Genomic DNA, 20,501 nt, shown 5'->3' on the forward strand with positions numbered 1-20,501 from the left:
TCATATGTGTTCTGCTGTACAACAGAGAGAGGAGAGTGCAAAGGGCTGATCTCAGAGTAAGGGCAATATTTATGTCGAAACATTTCTCTCAAAGCACACAGTTTCTTTGGGGCTTTTGGATCCATGGCCTTCAGGGAAATGCAACAGCATGTAGTTGACTAATTGGATGCATTATTTATAACATTACTGACACACACAGTGAGTTTTCCTTTTGCAAAGTGAATAGAGATTGGTAGCAGGCATGCTGGGGACACAAACTGGGACAATGACATTGCATATGAATTATTGCTATAACTGTTGAGCTTTGCCAGACTACCTGATCAGAATTAGAAGCCTATCTTCTTGGTGTAAGCTGAGGCCCAAAGGCATGCTAATTAATTTTTGACTGAGTCTTGATTAAATTCAGTGTACAGGACCTTGAGGTAAGCTAGAAATCCAAGCAGTTTAGATAGGTAAGGCAATTCAGCAAAATGGTACATAGGCAGTCCCAGAACAATGGCCGGCCAATATGAAAATCTATTCTAGAAATCCACTGTTGCTCTATGTCCTTTTCTCCTGAGTAACCATCTGAGATATTTGTGATATCTGATAGGCTATATATTGTGATATATCACTGATAGGCTTCTGGCTGCTTCAACATGGAAGCAATGTCTCCTGCAAAGATCTGGTCCTGGTATAGGCCCCTAGGAAGAAAACTTGTAATTGAATTAATACATCATGTTTCTGCCTCTGGACTCTAACAGTAAAATTTGGAACACACAATCGCAGACTGTGTAAGGCTGGAAGCATCCACTGGAGGTCATCTAGTCTAGCCTCCCTCCTACCAGGGTCATCCTAGAGCACATGGCACAGGATTGTGTCCAAACAGTTCTCGAGTATCTCCACTGAGGGAGACTCCACAGCCTCTCTGTTGTGGCAATCTGTTCCAGTGCTGGGTCACCCACACAGTAAAGAAGCTCTTCCTCGTGTTCAGGTGGAACTTCCTGTGCATCAGTTTCTGCCCACTGCCTCCTGTCCTATTGCTGGGCACCACCGAGCAGAGCCTGGAAACATCCTCTTGGCACCTCCCTTGAGATACTCATAGACATTGATGAGCTCCCCTCTCAGTCATCTCTTCTCCAGGCTAAACAGGCCGAATTTCCTCAGCTATTTCTTGAGAGGTTCTCTAGCACTACATTTGAAAGAAATGCCTAATAAGTCATCATACTGATTAGAAAAAGTTGCCTGTCCAATACCATGATTCTCATGACTTCTACAGTTCTCTGAAGACACACTTAACAATTCTGTTTGCAGGCACTGCCTGCCCAATACACCTCCCTCATGCAAGGATTAATAGTTTTCCACTGAGCAGTTCCAGGGAAATGTCAATGATTTCACTGTTTTGATGGCTGCTGTTTATTTAGAAAAGTTAAGAAAGGTGACTGCATGATGACTTCTAAACCAGGCCTTGATGCTTATGACGACAATATCAAAATCTGAAAAGGTTAGTGATGACATTAATGCTGCACATTCATATGGAAGGAATGCTTTGTCAGACTGTTTTGTTCTGCTTGATGACTTATGGGTATAGAAAGATGAGATTTTATTCTGAACTGCAGAGTCATTTGTCTTGTATAGAATGACTGAAATGATTGTCCTTCCTTACCCCAACTCATGGAGATTTATGCCGTGGTATTTCCAGCCTGATTTACTGTGTGTCTCTTTCACAGGACAATACTAAATCCAGTTTTCCATGAAAGGATTCCAACTTTCAAACAGGAGGTGACTGGGCTCCATTTGGGAACCTTTTGGAGTTGAGGCAGTTCTGAAGGAAGACATTTTTCTAGAGGGGAACTGTCATCTGTGCAATATCAAAGTGTGTGTGTGTGGGTGGAATCACATATTGGGAAAACACTTTTAGGATTATTTTAATGTTGTTATTTTAATTGTTTAATTGAAAAAGATTGATCTGATGGGGTATGCTAATAACTAAATCCCTCTGAGAGGAATCTGCCTCCATTTGTTAACATCACTGACCAAGATTAGTTGCCAGCAAGTTCTTGTGGAAAACGACAGAATAGACTGTGTTGCATTAGCTCCCCCATAGAGATTCAGCTGGGGTTTAATGAACAAGTTTTCTTTCAGCCTAACATAAATCAAATTTTTGGGGAAGTGGTGGATTTACTGCTTTTTTTATATCCATGTAAGTTTACTGGTTATTTCAGACTACCACTGGGTAGATCACCGCAAACAGGCTTTATAGAGATGTGCCTAGAAACAATTTTAATCTCTGTGACTAATTTTTTTAATTTTTTTTTTTTTTTTAAAGGCAAGACAACTGCCAGGTGAGTTATTTGTGATGCAGTTTCTGGGAGATCCTCCCAAACAATTTTTGTAAATTTCAACAGCTTAACTTTTAGACTACTGAGTCTTATCTCTAGGCCATGGGCTCGTGTAAGCACACGTCACCAGCACTGTCTATTCACCACAGTATTTGCTTCAAGATAGCAGAAGGGGTCTTAAAAGCTGTCTCTTTTTTTGCACACACTTTTATGGATGATTTTCTATCCTGTGTGCAGTGGTGTACAGTTTGTGTTCTGGCAGCAAATTCCTACATGCCTCCAGTTCCCTGAACACTTTTAGAACCCATCCAAAATTTTCAAGTCTGATAATGCTGTACACTGATATTATTTGTCAAGTATCTGAGGGACCAGTAACAAACCAGAACCAATCACACTCTCTTTGCAACATCTATGACTCTTAATTAAGACATAGTGGTGGTATGGCAAGTATTAAAAAGAAAGCAAATGATAATGATGTTAGTTTACTGGAGAAAGAACCTTCTATTTTCCTTTGGGTTTTGGAGATCCAACTACCTGAATATGCCATGCTGCTTTGGAAAGAAGTCAGTTTATTCATTCAAAATGGATATTCCATAATTTTGCTCTGTAGGCTTATTATTTATTGATTTCCAATCTATTATTGATTACTCCAACAGCAGGAAAACCTGTTCACAGGACTTCCACAGCAACTAAAAAAAAAAAAAAGATGAGAAGAAAATAGAAACATAGAATGGGCTGGATTGAAAATGTCCATAAAGATCATCTAATTCCTATCCCCCTGTTACAGGCACGGATGCCATTCACTAGATCAGATTGCTCAGTGCCCCATCCAACCTGGCCTTGAACACTTCCAGGGATGGTGCATCTACGATTTCTCTGGGCCAACCTGTTCCAATGCCTCACTACCCTCACAGTAAAGAATTTCTTCCTAATATCCTGTCTAAATCTATTCACATTAAGCCTGGCATTCAGCAGATATTCAGGTATCCAGCTACCTGAATATGCCATGCTGCTTTGGAAAGAACTGCGTTTATCTGTTCAAACAGAATATTGCATCATTTTGCTCTGCAGGATTATTACTTACAGATTTACAATTTATTATTGATTATTTCAATAGCAGAGAAACCTGTTCTACAGCACTTTCAGAGCAACTCAAAAAAATCAACAAAAAATCAAAAACGAGACAAGATCTGTAATTTCAGAGGTCAGAAACAGAGTGATGAGCATATACCTACAGTCAACACAAATCAAATAAAAACATGCAGCAAGCCATTGTTGTATTTTGCCCTCTCCTACACTAAATACAGACACACAATGCAGATGATGCATTGATGCATGTGAGAACAGAGCACAACAGTGGGAGAAGTATGGCAAACAGGAACAACTTCCTAGTTCCTCCGAGCAGGGAATCAGCACTGCAGCCAGAGAAACTAGCCAAGCTGAGACCACTTTCTGGCTCCAAGTGCAAGGTAAATATATAGATCCCATGCTGTTTTCAGTCAGTAAATCACAAACAGGATTACAGGAGTAAGGAGCACACACAAGACACAAGGGGAACAGCCACATTACCCATGTTCCTGCCCAGCTTTAGCCGGCCCTCTGTGAGCAGTGCACAGCAATGGTAAGCAAGAGACAAAATGTCCTTTTGCTTCACTGATATTTATTTGTAAATACTGGATGCACAGGTAATAAATTTCAAGCAGAATAAGCATAATGGGCAACACTGACTGTCCTGATTTACTGGATGGAACTGAGAAAAAGCAGCCTGTCTCAGTTAAAGAATCAAACAAAACATTTTTTTTGTCCAAAAATGCAAACTTTACACCATGATAAATGCATGCTGTGAGATCTGCACATTTCCAAGAGCAACGTATCTTCTTCCAGTGCCCCATTCCTTGGGGGGAGAAGAAAAAAGAAAATAAGAAAGCTGCAATTTTGGAGATAGGTATTAGCCACTAAACTGCTCTAGACTGGGTCAAAGATAGGAACACCAGCCAAAAGCTCTTAGTGAAAATAATAAAAATGTCCTTTGAAGGACAAGCTGTAATAGCATCACAGCAGAGTTCTGACAATACAACTAGATTTCTATGCAGCAGGAAATAGAAAAAGGTAATAAATAGTCTAAAGAAGTAATTGTCAATACAGCTCTCTAATATCTCCTTATACCAGCTTTCTTCACATATTGCCTCATTCACCTATGCTTGAAGACCTGTGTTGCATTTTTCTGTTATCTTTAAAATATTAGGTAGCTCAGGAAATGATCCCATAGAAAGAAAACCCATAAAGGTTTTTTTTTAATGATTGGATCACATGGATATCAAAACTTTTTAGGAGATATTCTCTGTCTTATATAAGAGAGATTCATTAAGACAGAAATACAAATTTAGATAGAATACACCAGGATTATGTTGCCTGTAGTTTCAGTCCAGTATTTACCCATCTGAGCTTGATTGAACCTCATGGACAATGAAGCTGAAAGAGCCTTTTTTCATGTTATAGGACACTTGAGACTGTGCTCAGTTTACTAATAGCCATATGATACTGAACACCATTGGGATAGTAAGAAAATTAAGCAAATTACTAGAAGAAGATGGCAAAACCCGACAAAGTGCACATTAGGGACAAATCTGTAATTCATACTAGAACAACATTTTATCAAATGGAAACTCTCAATATAACTTTTACTTGACTGAAAAGATGGAATTCTACTGTCAGACAAAGTATCTTATCTCAAAAGGACCAGATGCACCATTACATAACTTCAAGAGACTCTCTCAGATAAAAGTTCAGAAAAACAACTGACTGATTATAGCCTGCCTTTGCTCTATAAGTTCTGTAAAGATCATCAACAGAAGTTTCAAATTTGCAGTTCTTGTCTCAGTGATCAGTTTTGAGAGGTGGCTCTGCTATAGCAAGATTTTGGGGAAGCTGGAAACAAGTGTGATCATCATGATGTATTTTGAGATATACAGAAATCCAGTATTTATTACATATTGGTTTTATTGGAGGACATTTTCTTCACACAAATAAATAGAAAATACAGTGTTCGATGATATAATTTGAGGAAATCATCATTCCCCTTTCCCTGGGAGAGTTACATAAAAAGAAACACAGGTTGCATTTGCTCCTGGCAGCATTCCATTCTGAATTTTGGGGAAGTTTTTATTAGGATCTATATCCCCAGAAATGAAGACCAAGAGAAGAAGGGATAATTCTGGGATGGGTTTTGTCCCTCATACGTGTGGCCTTTGAGCTATATCTCCTCCTTATGAGTGTCCTCAATACAACTGGGATGAGACTTTTGAGTAAAGAACCATGTGGATTGCTTCCAATTTGATTTTGCCCACCACAACCAATCAAAGGGTTGATCCTCTAATATTCCCAGAAACACAAATGACCCCAAACCTGCCACTTCAGGTGCAGCTCTTAATACCTGAAATACCATCATTTACCAGCTTTTTTCATCTCAGAGTAGGATGAGAAAGAGTTTGGGTTTCATCAGTCTTTTTGTTGCAAAAGATTAGAGGAGAAGGTGGTACAGGTGAATTGAGAGTGCTGCTTTTGTCTCCTTTTTTCTGTGCTATAGGAAGGACAGCCTGAACAACTCAACTGAAACCCCCATTATTTCTCAAACCAGCCCTGTCCTGTCTGGTGATAAAAGGCAAGACAAGCAGACACATTCCAAGTGCTCTTGGAGACATCCTGCTGCAAGCCTTCCTATAGCTAAGTTCAAAAAACTGACTCACTCTAAAACAAATCAAATATTGGCTCATCAGTTTTTACTTTAAATGGACACACAAAAAGTGTATCTTTTGACCAACTGAGGTTTTGGGAGTTTCCTCCCTCCCTTTTTTTCCCTTTTTTTTTTGGTTTGCTTGTTTGTTTTTCTAATGAGTACAGGCTTATTAAGTTCACAAATTTCAGAATCCAATATACTTTCACTGTAAGTATGCACTTGATTATTCATACTTATCATAAAAGACATAACTTTGTTTATCTACTGTGTCTACAGATGCTTAATAGATCGTTTTTTGATTAATTCTCATAGCTCTCCATCCCACTTAATTTGACTGTCAATTCAACTAAATTATTAACAGAATAAATGAACTGGGCAACTTGTTCCTTATCCTTCAAATGTAACTGATACTTCATAATTGCTACAAGTTTCATGTGCTGTAGGACTCAATACTAACAAGACAAGTATGTTTTACATACTAATAACCATAATGAAAAAATAGTTCACAGAGAGTTTCTCATTCACACACTGTCACATCTCACCTTCAACAGTACTTTGGCCCTCTTCGGTATTCATTTAACATCTTAGGTGCAGCAAATAAACACCTAACTCCTCAGATTAAACAGGTCTCTGTTTCCAACCTGATGAAAAGTGTTGGGACAGTTTATCTAATTTTCTACTTACCTTAAATTATGTAGATAAAATCAGCAGTTTGTAACTTATAACAACAAGACAGTAAGAGGAGGATGGAGAGGAAACTGACTGATGCATTTTTAAGATGAAGAGAAATCAAATGCCTTTCTGAAGTCTTACTTTATATTGGTGAAACAAATCACACAAAGAATCCAACAGACATGAAATGAATGGGAAAATGAGAACAAGATTACATGGTTATTTTTTTGTCCTTAAAGAAGTATGTTTTTCAGCCTGGTTGGGGTTTTTATCCTTAAAAACCCCCAATTTTTACAGCCTGGTTGTTTTCTATCCTTAAAAAAAATTAAATCTTGCAGCCATTCAGCTTAAACTTATGTGAATTTAAAACAATCAGAAGAATGAACAATCCAGAAAATACATGGTACTTAAGAGGCATCTTAGAAATCAAAATCCTCTGCTAGCAGTTTTTACACAGCTCAGAGAAGAAATCATGGGTCTGCTTAGAAACTTTGCCTCAACATCAGCTGAGCCAAAATTTAAGCAGGAATTTTTGAGATAATGCTTTTAAGATGTGCCAGACGAGAGAGCAAATGACTCCCTGAGGTGGATCTAGATATTGGGGTTTGTTTAAGAACCAACAAAATGGGAGCTTTTGCAACGAATTGATTATATTTCACACTTTCCATCCTTATCCTCTGTTCCTGCAGGGAAGTGGCTGCTGGCCCCAGATGCTGAGCAGAAAGTTGGGTCCATCCCTGCTGCATGGCTGCTCACCTGTCTCAGGCATCACCAGCCAGTGGTTTTGGTGCATCCCCTGGCTTCCATCTTATCCACAGCTCTCTAATCTCCAGGATCTCTCCCATCTTAAGTTTTCCTCCAGTCAGGAACTTCACCTTTTTCTGTTTGGGTCCCCCTCCTTTGTTTCAAGACCACTTCCTCCTGGAACCCCAGACAAGCCACTTCCCTTCAGTCCAGATGTTTACAGTCAGACTCCACAATTCCAGGGAGCAAACAGCAAGCTTCTACTTGAGACCTTAAACATTCAAATTTGATTATTAACCTTCACACATACACTCAACTACCTGGTATCATTAGTATTCATGACTTATGACTTAAGCTATTTTTTTTTGCCTACAAGACTAGCTAATATTAGCCTGATTTGCCTACAAGACTAGCTAATATTAGCCTGATTTCACTTCCAGCAAAGACAATTGGATTAATTTTACTTGTTTCAGGAATTTTCAGTAATAGTATTTTCCAAGAGCTGATTATTTGTTGCACATAAATGCATTTTTCTGAAGTAGTTCAACTAATCCATTACAGTTGTTTGCCCACTGGATTCAATTATTCATATGTGAATAAAACTTTTCCAAAAATGTTGCTAGCATAAAAAGCTCCAGAAATGTTCATATTTATTACAAACCTCAAGCTCCTTAACAGAATTAAGGAACTAAATGCATTTTCAAGCTTTGCTGGAACATATCATAAATACATGATACGTTTTGTTAGCTTATGGGTTATAACAATGGTTATATAACCCATTTCTTTTATTAAGTAATAAAAAGCTACTGGGTTAAGGAACTAGAAACTAGAATACAGCACCATGGCCATCTTGATTGCTATTAGTTCAAGCCACAGGCAAAAATTAATCAGTATACTTACACAATTTTAGGCATGCTTGAGTGACAAATTTTTCAGGTTTTTACCAGTATATATAAATTTACCAGCAAGAAATGAGATGATTTCACCAGTAAAATCTTACACAGCTTACTATATCTAAGAAAGTGGCAAAAATCTGGTTGTTCATAACCCTCAATTTTCAGTGGGTTATGTAATTGGGTAATACTTGGATATATGGATAACAAAAGAAAAAAATGCATCCCTGACACAAAATCTAGACCTGTACAAAGAAAAATTCAAAATATTCCACTGTGAATGAAAAAACATCCGATTTTTGTAAAATCCTGCTTTCAGGAAGTCTAAACAGTACTTTACATTTCCCTGTGGAGTTTGATTTCAGACTGAAGCAGATAGCTGGCATATATGATGTCAGCCAGCATTACTACAGTTTTGACAAACTTTCAATTTAACTGAAACACAGTTTTACTTGAAGAGTAATAATGTGCTCTTAGCCTTGCTCATAATTTCAAGGCTGAGACTCTGGCAACTACTAAAACTCTGACAGCAGAGGCACAGGGTATGTGCAACTTTAAAGGTTATTCTTAATTAGTATCTGCAGCATATGAAAATCTCTCCTTGATGCAGAAAATTTACTTCTAAAGAAAATACTCATATTGCTTTTTGTCTGTGCTGGCAAGTCAAGAAAATGGCAACAAAACTAAATAAGCTTCTATGAGATTGATTTCTAGTATCTTATAAACACAAAGAATTCTCCACAAATATTGCAAACCCAAAGCATTTAAGTCCTGATGACGTTTTTCAAGGAGCTGTTAAATTATTGTTTCAGCTTTCGATTTAGCCTCCTAAGAGACAAATGATGCTAACAGACTTGGGGTTTTTTTGTTTTTTTTTTTTTTTAGTGTCAGGCAAAGGGACAAAAGAGGGAGAGGGAGAGGAACCTGATCCCTCATTTGCAGCTATACTGGGACTCTGGTAACGAGAACTTGTGGGAGATACATTTCCCCAGTGAGGGCTCAGCTCACTGTGGGTTTCAAGATTAGGTCCCACACGTGTGCAAAGCATTTTGCTTGAGGAAAGGACTCAGAATAAAATGACAGAGTTCTGTGCTTATTTTGCTTCTTAAGTGAAAAGTTCAAGACAGATTATTATTTTAGGACAGCATATCACATCTCTTTGACAGTTGCCCTGATTTATGAACCTGAAACTCTGGGGTAAGGGAATTGAATACTCATATCTAACGTCAACAGAAGCCAAGCATCTAATTTCCTTTGGCTCTTCTGAAACCACAGCATACATTTCTCAACTAATTGAAAGCAGATTCTCTTTTACTGTAATGCAGAGAGATTTCGTTTTGCATAGTACAAATATTCTTCTGAGCTTCATCTTATAAATACATATAAAAATATACTGTTATATGACAATAAGATTTTAAAAAGTCCAAATGCATGCAGAAAAAGAGTGATAAAATTAACAGGGAGGAATCACTTTGGAAACACTGGCCTACAAGTAACTGGCATCAAAGTTTAATGGAGATATGTTACAAGATTTAAGATTTACTTCAGCACAAGAATACCAAACCTATATGGAATTGTATCATCTGTGATGAAGATCAAAAATACATAAGCAATATATAAATAATACAATAATCTGCATGGTAAATGTGCTTCTTTACTCCACATTTATTATTTTCACCGGTACTCAAACCCCCAAATAGAAGAGGATTCCAAGCTAAACTATTTATAAGCTAAATAAATCCTATGAAGAGCTATTTTGTTATGACAGAACAATTTAGCTCATGAGGCACAGATAATGTACAAACATTTTCTGAACCGTCCAAAAGCCCAAACTGTATGTTCTTACATTGACTGAAAATAAAACATCCTCTTCTCCAAGACTTTCTCTAACAACATTGTTTTTCTACCAGTATTCCAGATTCCTTTGTAAACATACCTTTTAAGTAAATTATTATCATAGGAAGAGCAAAAATGCATTTATTCAATCTCTTTACTAAAATGGCTGATTTGTTTTTTACTCAAGACTTCCAGTCTCTTAGCTCAAAACAAACCTTAAAAAGTTCAGCACAACCAAGACACACCTTCTTCTCTGCAAAATCATTAGAACCTATGTTCAAAATTATTCCTGTGTTTCTGAGATTCTGCTCATATCTAGAAAGCAAGCTTTTTTTACAGCAACCTGTAACTATCTAGGACTGCTTCTTTCCCCCCTCCATTGTACATTTCAGCTATTGACGTCTCAAAGTACAGGTTTCACTCCATAAGTGTGGCTGAGAGCAGCCTCACACAGTCAGTGGCATACAGCAAAAACGAACATGACAGCCACTAATGATCTTGAGACTGCTGCAGAAAGAAAAAAAGGCAGACATACCTACAAAAGGCAAATGAGCCGTGTTACTGACGAGTTCCTCAAAAGGGTCACAGACTGTGGAGAGTTCTTAGCACTGGTTGTTGACAAAGGCCTTAGTGTACATCCTTCAACTCTCATGTTTATGAGGAATAAAAATGTGGAATTCTCTCTAATACATGCAGCCTTCAAAATATTACACTATTTTGACTTTCAGTACCCGTAAATCTGACCCTTCCCAAAGGTAGTGGGTATTGAGGTGTAATACCCACTTTCCATTTGGAAGTCTTTCCAAATTTGGGGTTTGCTTTTTTAAATGGCAGATCAGAGGGCCTAGGTCTTGCCCATGATATTACCACAGAGTTTCCACAGTGGTTTGGTATTTACCAATGGGTTTGCTCACTTTTTTTTAAAATAAATAAACTGGAATATATAGTGACCATCAAAGAAATTAAAAAAAATGAATAAAATATTTAAAATTGAAGTATAACCATGGAAGATACCTGTTATAATGAAAAGAAGGAAAATTTATAGTAATATACTCCTGCCAACACAGAAGAGTCATCAAAACTGGGGCAGTACAGTTTTGGAGGCTGGCACTTTTGCCAGTAAACTATCAGAAAAGAGAGATATCCAAGTGTCCTCAAAATGTTCCTTTTTTTTCTCATTCTACCCTCAAAGGGTATAGGATTACTTTTTCAATTAAATTACCTGTCCCAACGATCTCCAGTCTAGGCTGGCACTTCCAATGTATACGTGCTGTTTATCAACAATCCAGAAAGACGACTGAAGCCGACCTTCATTATATGCTGACATGTTCATATACAACACTTCAGCACCTAGAGATTTAAGGACAAAATAATAAATGGCATTACTTAGTATGAGATAATTTACATTATTAAAAGAAGAAATTACTTCACATTTCGTGGCCTCAGTTTCCAAAATTAATGAGGGACGTAAAAAACCATACCATTAAGGTTTAAAATCAATGATAAACATGGTTACTGTCCCAAAACTTAAGACTTTAATTAACATATATTCCACTTATATGAAGAAACATTTACTTAATGCACGTCCCAGGAACATTCCCATACATTATAATGTTTACCTAATTTCCTTCCATTTTAGATTAAAATAGTCGATTTTTTTTCCAGCACTATATGTTCCTAAAAATAGTTCATTTCTAAATTTCTATTCTGTAGCACAAACCAGCTACATATTGCAATAATGACCTCTGAAATACGAGTGCAATTAAAATCCCTGCCTAAAAAGCAGACTCTGCTCTGCTCCTCCTGCCCTGTGCAATGGTTTGAACAGGTAGCTGCAGTGGCTGTGGCATGGAGAATTAAGGAAGTAAGCAAAGGCCTAAATAAAGTAGGTTGAAACTGCTCTTAATCCTGCTAATCTGTGACACTCAACCTACCACTCTGAACAGCACAGTTTTAATAAGGATTATAGGCCACTGAAATCAAAGGAGCTCCTTGTTGGCTCCATCACACCACCAAGAATGCCTGAATTGGCCCCATCTGTACGTTTGCAGAACTAAATCCAGAATATATTTAATATTAGGTAAGTTTAGGGGATTTCTCACACCATTATTGTTCTTTCAGTGCTCCAGTGTTTGCAAAATTAGGTGATTAATCTGAATTAATCATTGCTGAAGGCATTTTACAGTAACCCACTCATCTTCACATTTCAGTCATGACTAACCAGGGAAGAGAAGTGACAATAAACAGCAGCCTGGGGGCCAGTAATGGTACCAACCATCTCCTATTAAACATTCATGAGGTACCACGAATTCCAGTAATGGCTGAATATGAGTCACAACTTTCAAAGAATTCCAGGATATATAGAGAACTAAAATGTACTTCTTTTCATTGAACTTCCTATTTTTGATCTCCTGAGAAACATTTGACTTGTAATTTTAGGCAACAGTTAGCAGTGCTAAATATTTCTTTATTATTATGAAAACAGTAACTTTCCTTGAAAAAATTATTCCAGAAGTTCAGACATCAATAAAAGAAGGAAAATCAGGTAAGGTGCCACTTACCATGACGCACCAAACACACAAAATAGGATTTTGAGCACATTACAGAGTCTGGTTCATTGGTCAATTGCATTTTGTGCAACCCAGCTACCTTTCCAGTTTTTTGTACGTTTCACTCACCCACACTCGTCTATGCTTAGAAACAAAGATTTTTCCAATTTCCTTGGAACGTATTGCTGCTACTTTCAATTCATGCATCAACAAGCACAACTGTGCTAATTATTGAGAAAATTAGTGTGAAATGGAAAAGAAATCAGAAAACACTGTCGCAGGTGTTAAATGGTTTAAATTGTTTTCTGGTGAATAAACAAAAGCAACTGCTATTAGCTAAGGATAACCATTCTGTTAGGCACTAAACTTCTACCTAGTGATCCGAAAACTTTGTTTAAAATCAGGTTTAACAAAGCAATTTGCTTTGATGATGTTTTCTTTCCATACATATAATTTGCAGCATTAAATAGCAGTAGGAATTTAACACCCACAACACACCTACACCAAACAGGTTATAAATGAAATGTTAGGATTTTTGCATAGGAAAGATAAAACAATAGGAAGCAACAATGAGCTTTCTTCTCATAACTGAGAGCCTAAAATAAACACAATTTAAAAATATTTTTGAAATATCCAATCACAAACAAAAATGCTGACTGCCGAAGTTATAACAGGAGACTATTTAACCAGTAATACTAACATTAAAAATAGCAGACATCATCAGTAACTTGACACAAAATTCCAAAGTTGTAAAACACCAGAATTTGTTGGTGTGGGTTGTTCAGACATGGGCATAAGCAGTGGGATGGGACTATGACCCTAAAATATAACTAGGCTTCAATTACCAAAATAGTGACTATAGCAGTGCAGAAAATATTGCTATCACATATACCACTAAAATCAAAACCTGGAACCCAATTTCTTTTCTGGAAACAGCCAACTGATAAGGGAACAGGTGAGGAAGCAGTATTGCCAAGTTAATTTAAAAAAAAGCCATGTGTTGCAAACAGCAGCTGTTCTGAAGCCTATTAATGAGCTCTTACCTTTTGATGAAAGGAAATGTATCAATATTGATAATTGCCTCTGTTCCAGAAGCCCTTGAGATGCTTTGTTAAAATAGGCTTATCAAGCCTTCAACACAATCCACCATCCCCAGCGTGGTCCAGGCCCCATGAGGAAATTAAATTGGACTGATCAATATGTGAAGCCATAATAGAACTCTCTGTCATGCTCCAGTCTCAATTACACAAAGCTGTGAGTCTCCTGAGTTCAACCAGAAGGGCACATTTGTAGGCTTGATGGCTAATAAACATGCCAAATAAATCTAACTATTTTGTTTCACTGGAGATTAAAATTCAGGATAAGAACTTAGAGAAAACCAGTGCTGTCACTTAAAACTCAAGTGGATTTGTCTGTCCCTAAAAATTGTGCATTCTAAGGGTTGGGACAGATTACAGATTTTCTGCAGAAAAAAACCAAAAACCACAAAAAAGAGACACTGTAGGGATCCAAGCATGTTTTAAGTAGCAGACATTTATCTGAGTACTTTTTCTTCTAGATGGGGAATTTTTTCACACTGCATAAGGGAGATGACTGATGCAGTCTGGGATGCATGGAGCAGGCCCTGCCACTGAGAGCCTGGACCTTCTGCATGTGATGCAAACACAGCCCCTGGAAGCACCAGGTTGCTACTTACCCTCTAGCTTTCTCTCATAAGGGAGAAAGAAAACAGAAGGTATCAGCAGTATTGCAAGAGAGACTGACTTTTCATCCATTAAAAAATAAATCCAATTCCCAAAGTAATCCCAAAGAAGAGGGATGGCCCAAGAAAATGCCATTTACAATTTCTAGCCTTGCAACATCCTGCTTGGTCCAGCTGCCTGCTCTCAGATACTTCACTAACAATGTCTGAAAGCCCTAGAGCAAGCTTGACTGCAAGAATAGGAATTTGGAAAGAACTGGGATTGTTCAGCCTGGAGAGAAGAAGGCTTCATGGTGGACCTAATTGTGGCCTTCCAGTGCCTGAAGGGAGCCTACAAGAAGGATAGAAGTAGACTTTTTCCAAGGGCATGTTGGAAAGAGGGAAGGATGAGGGGGAATGGATTCAAAAGTAAGTTTAGATTAGATATGAGGAGGAAACTTTACTGTAAGGGCGGTGAGGCACTGGAACAAGTTTCCCAGAGAAGCTGTGGATGCCCTGTCCCTGGAAGTGTTCAAGGCCAGGCTGGATGGGGCTCTAAGCAACCTGGTCTAGTGGAAGCTGTCCCTGCCCATGGCAGGGGGCTGGAACTAGATGATCTTTAAAGTTCCTTCCAACCCAAGCCATTTCATGATCCTATGAACCTAAAGCTAGGACATTTTTTAAATATTTGAGGCAAAGCACTAAACTCTTAGCAGGAGCCTTTGATCAAGAGCTCATCACATACACGCTGTCATGAAAAACCATGTCAGACACATTCTTGGTGCAGATGTGCTGCAGCTGTGGATTTTACTGCTGCTCAAGCAAGGTCACCAGACAGCTACACAAACTGGGAGATTCCTCTTCATGGGAGACTGCAGGAGGCTGGAACTCATTGGCTGCCACTTGGCCTCCACATCCAAGTTTATGCAACAGTTTGGAGAAGGTGAACCTTCTTTGGAGGCGTTCACTTTTCTCGAGGCTATGGATCCAACACCTGTGAGCAGCTTAGGATATTGTCCTTGTACTGAGGCGACGTCATTATGCCAAATCCCCTCACTGGTGGATGCAGTAAATAATTTTTGTAAGGAAGACCCAGAAAGAGCAACTGTTTAGGCTGCTATTATCACAGCTGCCTTGAAAGCAAACATGCAAATTCTGCTTGCCACAGTTTTCAGCACTACCAGTTACAGGCTAAGCTCACTCTGGAGTTAGCAAACATAACGCCCAAGAAACAGAAGCTGCATTTGCTTGTACCATGCCTAAAATTGGTCTTCTGTCTTCACAACTTTCTTACTTTCACTACAGTGTTTTTAAAACCAGAGAGAAAGAAAAATAAGGGGAAGAACTTAAGGAGTAAAAGGAGAGCCAGTGTTATCTGTGAAGTTGCAGCAACAGTGACAGGCAATACACAACAGGCAGAGCAAGGATGAGAAAAGCACCGAGAGGCCTGACCTCAGAAGCCCCAACAGCAGGAAAGAGTGCTGCAGCAGAAGAGAGTGTGGAGAGACGTGCAGATACATCACCTGATGGCACGTGTTGGCACTGCACTGTGAGAGCCCTAGGAGAGAGGTCATGGAGCAGGCAGTGCTCTGCTACCTTCTGCTAGGAACAGGAATGTTATAAAGGTGGAGGAGATGAACAGGGTGTCTTTTGAATGTCTCTCCTTCCCCATTTTGGAAAAACAGAGCTTGTCAAGTAGAGGTTTCAGCAGGTGATGGAAGGGGAACACACTGGGGCAGGGGTAGCTAAGACAGGGAGTGGGAAGGTGGTAGAGAGATCACAAAGAAGAAGGGACAGCAGGGTACAAGGCAGTACTGATACATGAAATAAGTCCGGCCAGGGAAAGCAACATTGCTCACAGCTCTCATATATTTGCAGTCTGAACCTGACAAATGCACTTGCATGTCCAGTCAATCCACCGTGCATCTTCCAGACCCTGTTCCCCATGTCACAACAAAGCTGGGCACAGTAGCAACAGCTCCCCTCTCCTGCTTATCCCAGTCTTGTCATCCCTTCACTCTCCTCATTGCCATGTCCATACACTTTGCTCACACCACAATTTTTCCTCCTCTCCTAATTTTTCACGTGCAGAAGCAAATACTCTTAAGTAATGAGACCTTCAGAAAGGAGAACGTGAGCTGTGGCCTTTTTGTTCCACCCCCCTGCCGACAGTCACTTGGCACTCACGGATACATATTTTTACCTATGCTTTGGAGGGCAGCCTCAAGTCAGAGTCAAGAGCAAACTTACCCAGTCCATACCACAAACCCTGGAGCTCACAAGCTCATGCCCACAGGAGTACAGCCAGTACAGCCTGCAGGACACCTTGCATGGCCTCTCTGGGGGGCTAACACACAGCTGAGAAGCAGCACGTGCAACACTTGCCATCGTGCTATAGACCTTCTGTGTTCTTTCAGCTAAATTGCCTTTTCAGATCAGCACAGATGCAGTTAATCACCATGTGCTTACTCAGCAACAGCAACAGAAGATCCCGTATCACCTTTAGGTCCCACATTTATTTTTTAAAATACAATTTGCTCATTAGGATATGGATGCATCTGCATATAGATACATAAAGTGAACGTCTCCCTACATTTTGCAATATATGCTTTCATTTATTTGCTTTTGATAATAAGCCTTAGCACAAAGTGCAGCCATGAATAAACATAATTTTTATTCCACTGAGACAAAAATCCAGAGTTTTCAATACAAGTGGTCACAAGTGGTGGAGTGTCTCATTGGGGGCAGACACAAGTGACCCAGGCAGAGGATCACCTCCCCATGAATTTTCAGGCTTCTTTCTCAACTGATTGCAAAAAGCATGGACTTTTTCCAGAAGCCCCATTAGTGTGACCTGCCACCACTCAGAAGAGGACAGGTACAAAAGCAGAAGAATGCACAACTTGAAAACAAAGTTATTTTTACTAAATCTCTGAATGATTAAAAGACAAACTAGACTATTTACTATTTCTGTGCTCTTTATGGAATATTGGGTTTGAAATACAATTTAAAAGTCTGCCTGGCCCAGAAAGATTAATGATTCAGATTTATTTTAAAGAGAAAACACTCAAGGACTTTTAGGGAAATCTCTGATGGTAATACTTTAACTTTGAATCAGCTGTTTTGTTTACATTGCCCTCTGCTTCTCTCTCTCTCATGCACATACCTCTGTCCTTTTTAAAAACTACCAGGACTGAATCCTGTCACTCTGGGATTATGTGCTATTCATCTGTCTAAAGCCACAGTAATTTAAAAAAGAAGCAGCCTAAAATCAAAACCTTGCTGCCTTTTCTTTAGCAGCTCTATATTCAACTGTCACACATGCAAAAAATGAAATCATAATTACTCAAAGAAATTACATTCTAGCACGAGTCCAAGTAATCCCCAGAAAGCTTTTGCAATAACATTTACATTCATGCCATCCTGGCCTGCCTTAAACTCAAACTACCTGCATGAGAAACACTCACTCCCAGTGTATGATCAGCCATAAGCTGTGGGCACACGTAGCTTCTCAAAACTGCCTTTAGGAAAACTGGGCTGTTTCTGATGTCGATGTTTTTCACAAAAATTTACTGTAATGCTTACTATCTTGTTTTACAGCATCTGAGGTCACTGACACAAAGATAATTTTGAGGAAATCAATGCCCAGGAGAGGAATATGTGACCAAAGCTCCATGAGCCCCTCTGGTCTCTCTCTGGAAAGACACAGGTGCCTGCAGCACCCACTGGAATGGCAATGGATGGGCTCACATGCTTGGGGCTGCGGCGTGGGTGGTTCAGGGACAACAAGCACTCACTCTGCCTCCTGCGTGCTGCCACTGTTCATCTCCACTGGCACACTCCCCAGCCAGCTCACGTGTCCCTGGCTGGCTGGAGCTTGGAAGAAAGGCTGCTACAAGAGAGCTCTCCTAAGCAGACAGGCTGCAGTCAAGGATCTCCCTGTGGAGTTGAGGACGTGAGAAGAGAGGTCTCCATTGCTGCCGTCTGACTTCCCAGCCCCCTCTCCAGGCCCTGAGCCAGCTTCTTGCCTGGCTGCCTTCCCTCCCTAGCAGACTGCAACATGCTGTTGGGCTCTGCCCTGCATGATCAGGGGAGCAAATATCCTCTACACTCACCATTGCTTTTTCACTTTGTTTTTTACTCAGTCAGTGGATTGAAATAATTTCTGTGAGGAGGTACAGTCCCAGAAACTGCTCTATCCACACAGCTGTGGAAGCCAAGAGCTGAGAATGTGGATGGGAAAGAGCAGGAAGAAAAAGGAATAGTGACAAATGAGCATTACAAAACCCAGCTCTCTAACTGAAACCAAAGTATTACAGAATTATAACTTGCATGTTTAAAAACGGGAAAAAAACCCCAAACCCAAAAAACCAACACCAGTTACCCCCCAAAATAGTAGCATGAACAGATCTCATCTTCAGCAACCCTTCTCCTTCTCTCCACCACCTCTTCAGCTGTGCCAAAGCAGCTTTTTCAGGGAATGAGCTGGATCAGAAAATGGATCCAGGTTAAAAATAAATAAAAATAAGAAGGTTGTTTCAAATGTAGAACAATTCACTAGTCCAGCTCACCACATGGCAGTAAATAATTTTTTCCAACACAGCTGAAGGGGCAGCACAAGTGTGGAAATGAGTGGCTGTGGCTGGGTGCAACAAGATGCAAGAACTGCTTATGCCAGTGCTGCCATTTAAAGGTACACCCACATAGTCTCAGCCTCCATTCTTCTCAAAATCAGGCCTCAGTAATTCCAGGTGGCAAGCTCCAGAATTTGTTTGCCTTTTATCTTGCATAATCATTCGTCTTGTGCAAAGTAGATAAGAAGGCAATGCTGGCATTTGCTTGGGTTGGCATTTTCCACATGCTTACACAGGGGTCCACAGTGACGCAGAAGATCGAGAAAAGTCCCACCAGGGACCCTCATGTGTGCAGAGTTTGCTCACTGGATGCAGGATGGCAGATTTTTGAGAACAAAGGAAAGGTCAGAATTAATTTCTTGCAATTGCTTATTTAACTTCAATGACATCTTGGGAGCTAGAGTTAGTTCCCAAGGTAACATTTATCTAAATATGCCCTTACTCTGGCTTTGAAGATGTCAAATGTTGGCCTTTGTTGCTAGCCCAAGTAATGAAAACACTGATTTCTCAGCTAAGTACCCAGCTGCAGCTAGAGTTCAGTGTGGGAGTGCTACAGCTCTCGCCCACATGAATGCATTTTGTGCTGCCTGCTGGGCCCTTTTGATTTACTCAGCAGAAAAACCCCAGAAATATAACTTAAGTGCTTCCCACCCCATCTCACGGGTGAGACAAAAGAGAGGCCCGACAGTATTTCTCTGTAATACTTACTCAACCAGCTACACCTAATTTCTGACTCACCAGCAAATAGCCAGGGGTCCATCACAAATACGACAGCACCGAGATAAAAAGTCCCCTCTTTACCCGCAGGATAGACACAGCAGGAGAACACTCGACCTTCCCCATGCATAGAATCATACAACAGCTTGGGTTGGAAGAAAGCTCAAAGGTCATCTAGTTCCAAACCCCCTGCCATGGGTAAGGACACCTTCTACCAGATGGAAGCCCAGGTTGCTCCATCAAAGCTCCATCCAAACTGGCATTGAACAGTTCCAGTGATGGAGCATCAACAACTTCTCTGGACAACCTGTTCCAATGCCTTGCCACCCTCACAGTTGAAAAATCATGTGTGGACATGCTTAATTAACATATACACAGAATTGTAGACTGCAAAGAAGGAATAAGCTCATATAACTACAGATCTCTGGTCCTTCCAGTGATGGCAATCCAGGGCATCAGCATGTCCTTGAGACGCATGTGCTGCCACCCAGTAGAAAATGCAAGCAGCCAACAGTACAGCTCACTACATAGAACAAGACAGGAAAGGACATGCTCCAACTCTACACTTTCCAACCTAGATGTGGCCTCTGAAGCCAGTGATTTCTGTGCTGTATTTGCTAAAGAATCTCTTACTGCTTGGGCCAACGTTTAGGGCTCCCATTTCAGTCTATCTTTAAAATAAAATTAAATTGAGTTCATGCACAAGAATTTAGTCTAA

General features: G+C 39.7%; 1 protein-coding gene across 3 annotated transcripts in view; it reads right to left on the reverse strand.

The window, feature by feature from the left end:
- PLD5 (phospholipase D family member 5) overlaps positions 1-20,501 on the reverse strand; it is a 176,878-nt gene that overhangs the window by 22,343 nt on the left and 134,034 nt on the right. For all 3 annotated transcript variants that reach the window (XM_042022993.1, XM_042022994.1, XM_042022995.1), the window contains one exon: positions 11,425-11,552. In XM_042022993.1, coding sequence (XP_041878927.1) covers positions 11,425-11,552 — 128 coding nt within the window. The remainder of the gene's footprint in view (positions 1-11,424; positions 11,553-20,501) is intronic.

The sequence above is a fragment of the Corvus kubaryi genome, unplaced genomic scaffold (assembly GCF_017639235.1).
Source record: "Corvus kubaryi isolate FWS band 111438036 unplaced genomic scaffold, C.kubaryi_AGA036_p1.0 37232, whole genome shotgun sequence".
NCBI classification, from domain to species: domain Eukaryota; kingdom Metazoa; phylum Chordata; class Aves; order Passeriformes; family Corvidae; genus Corvus; species Corvus kubaryi.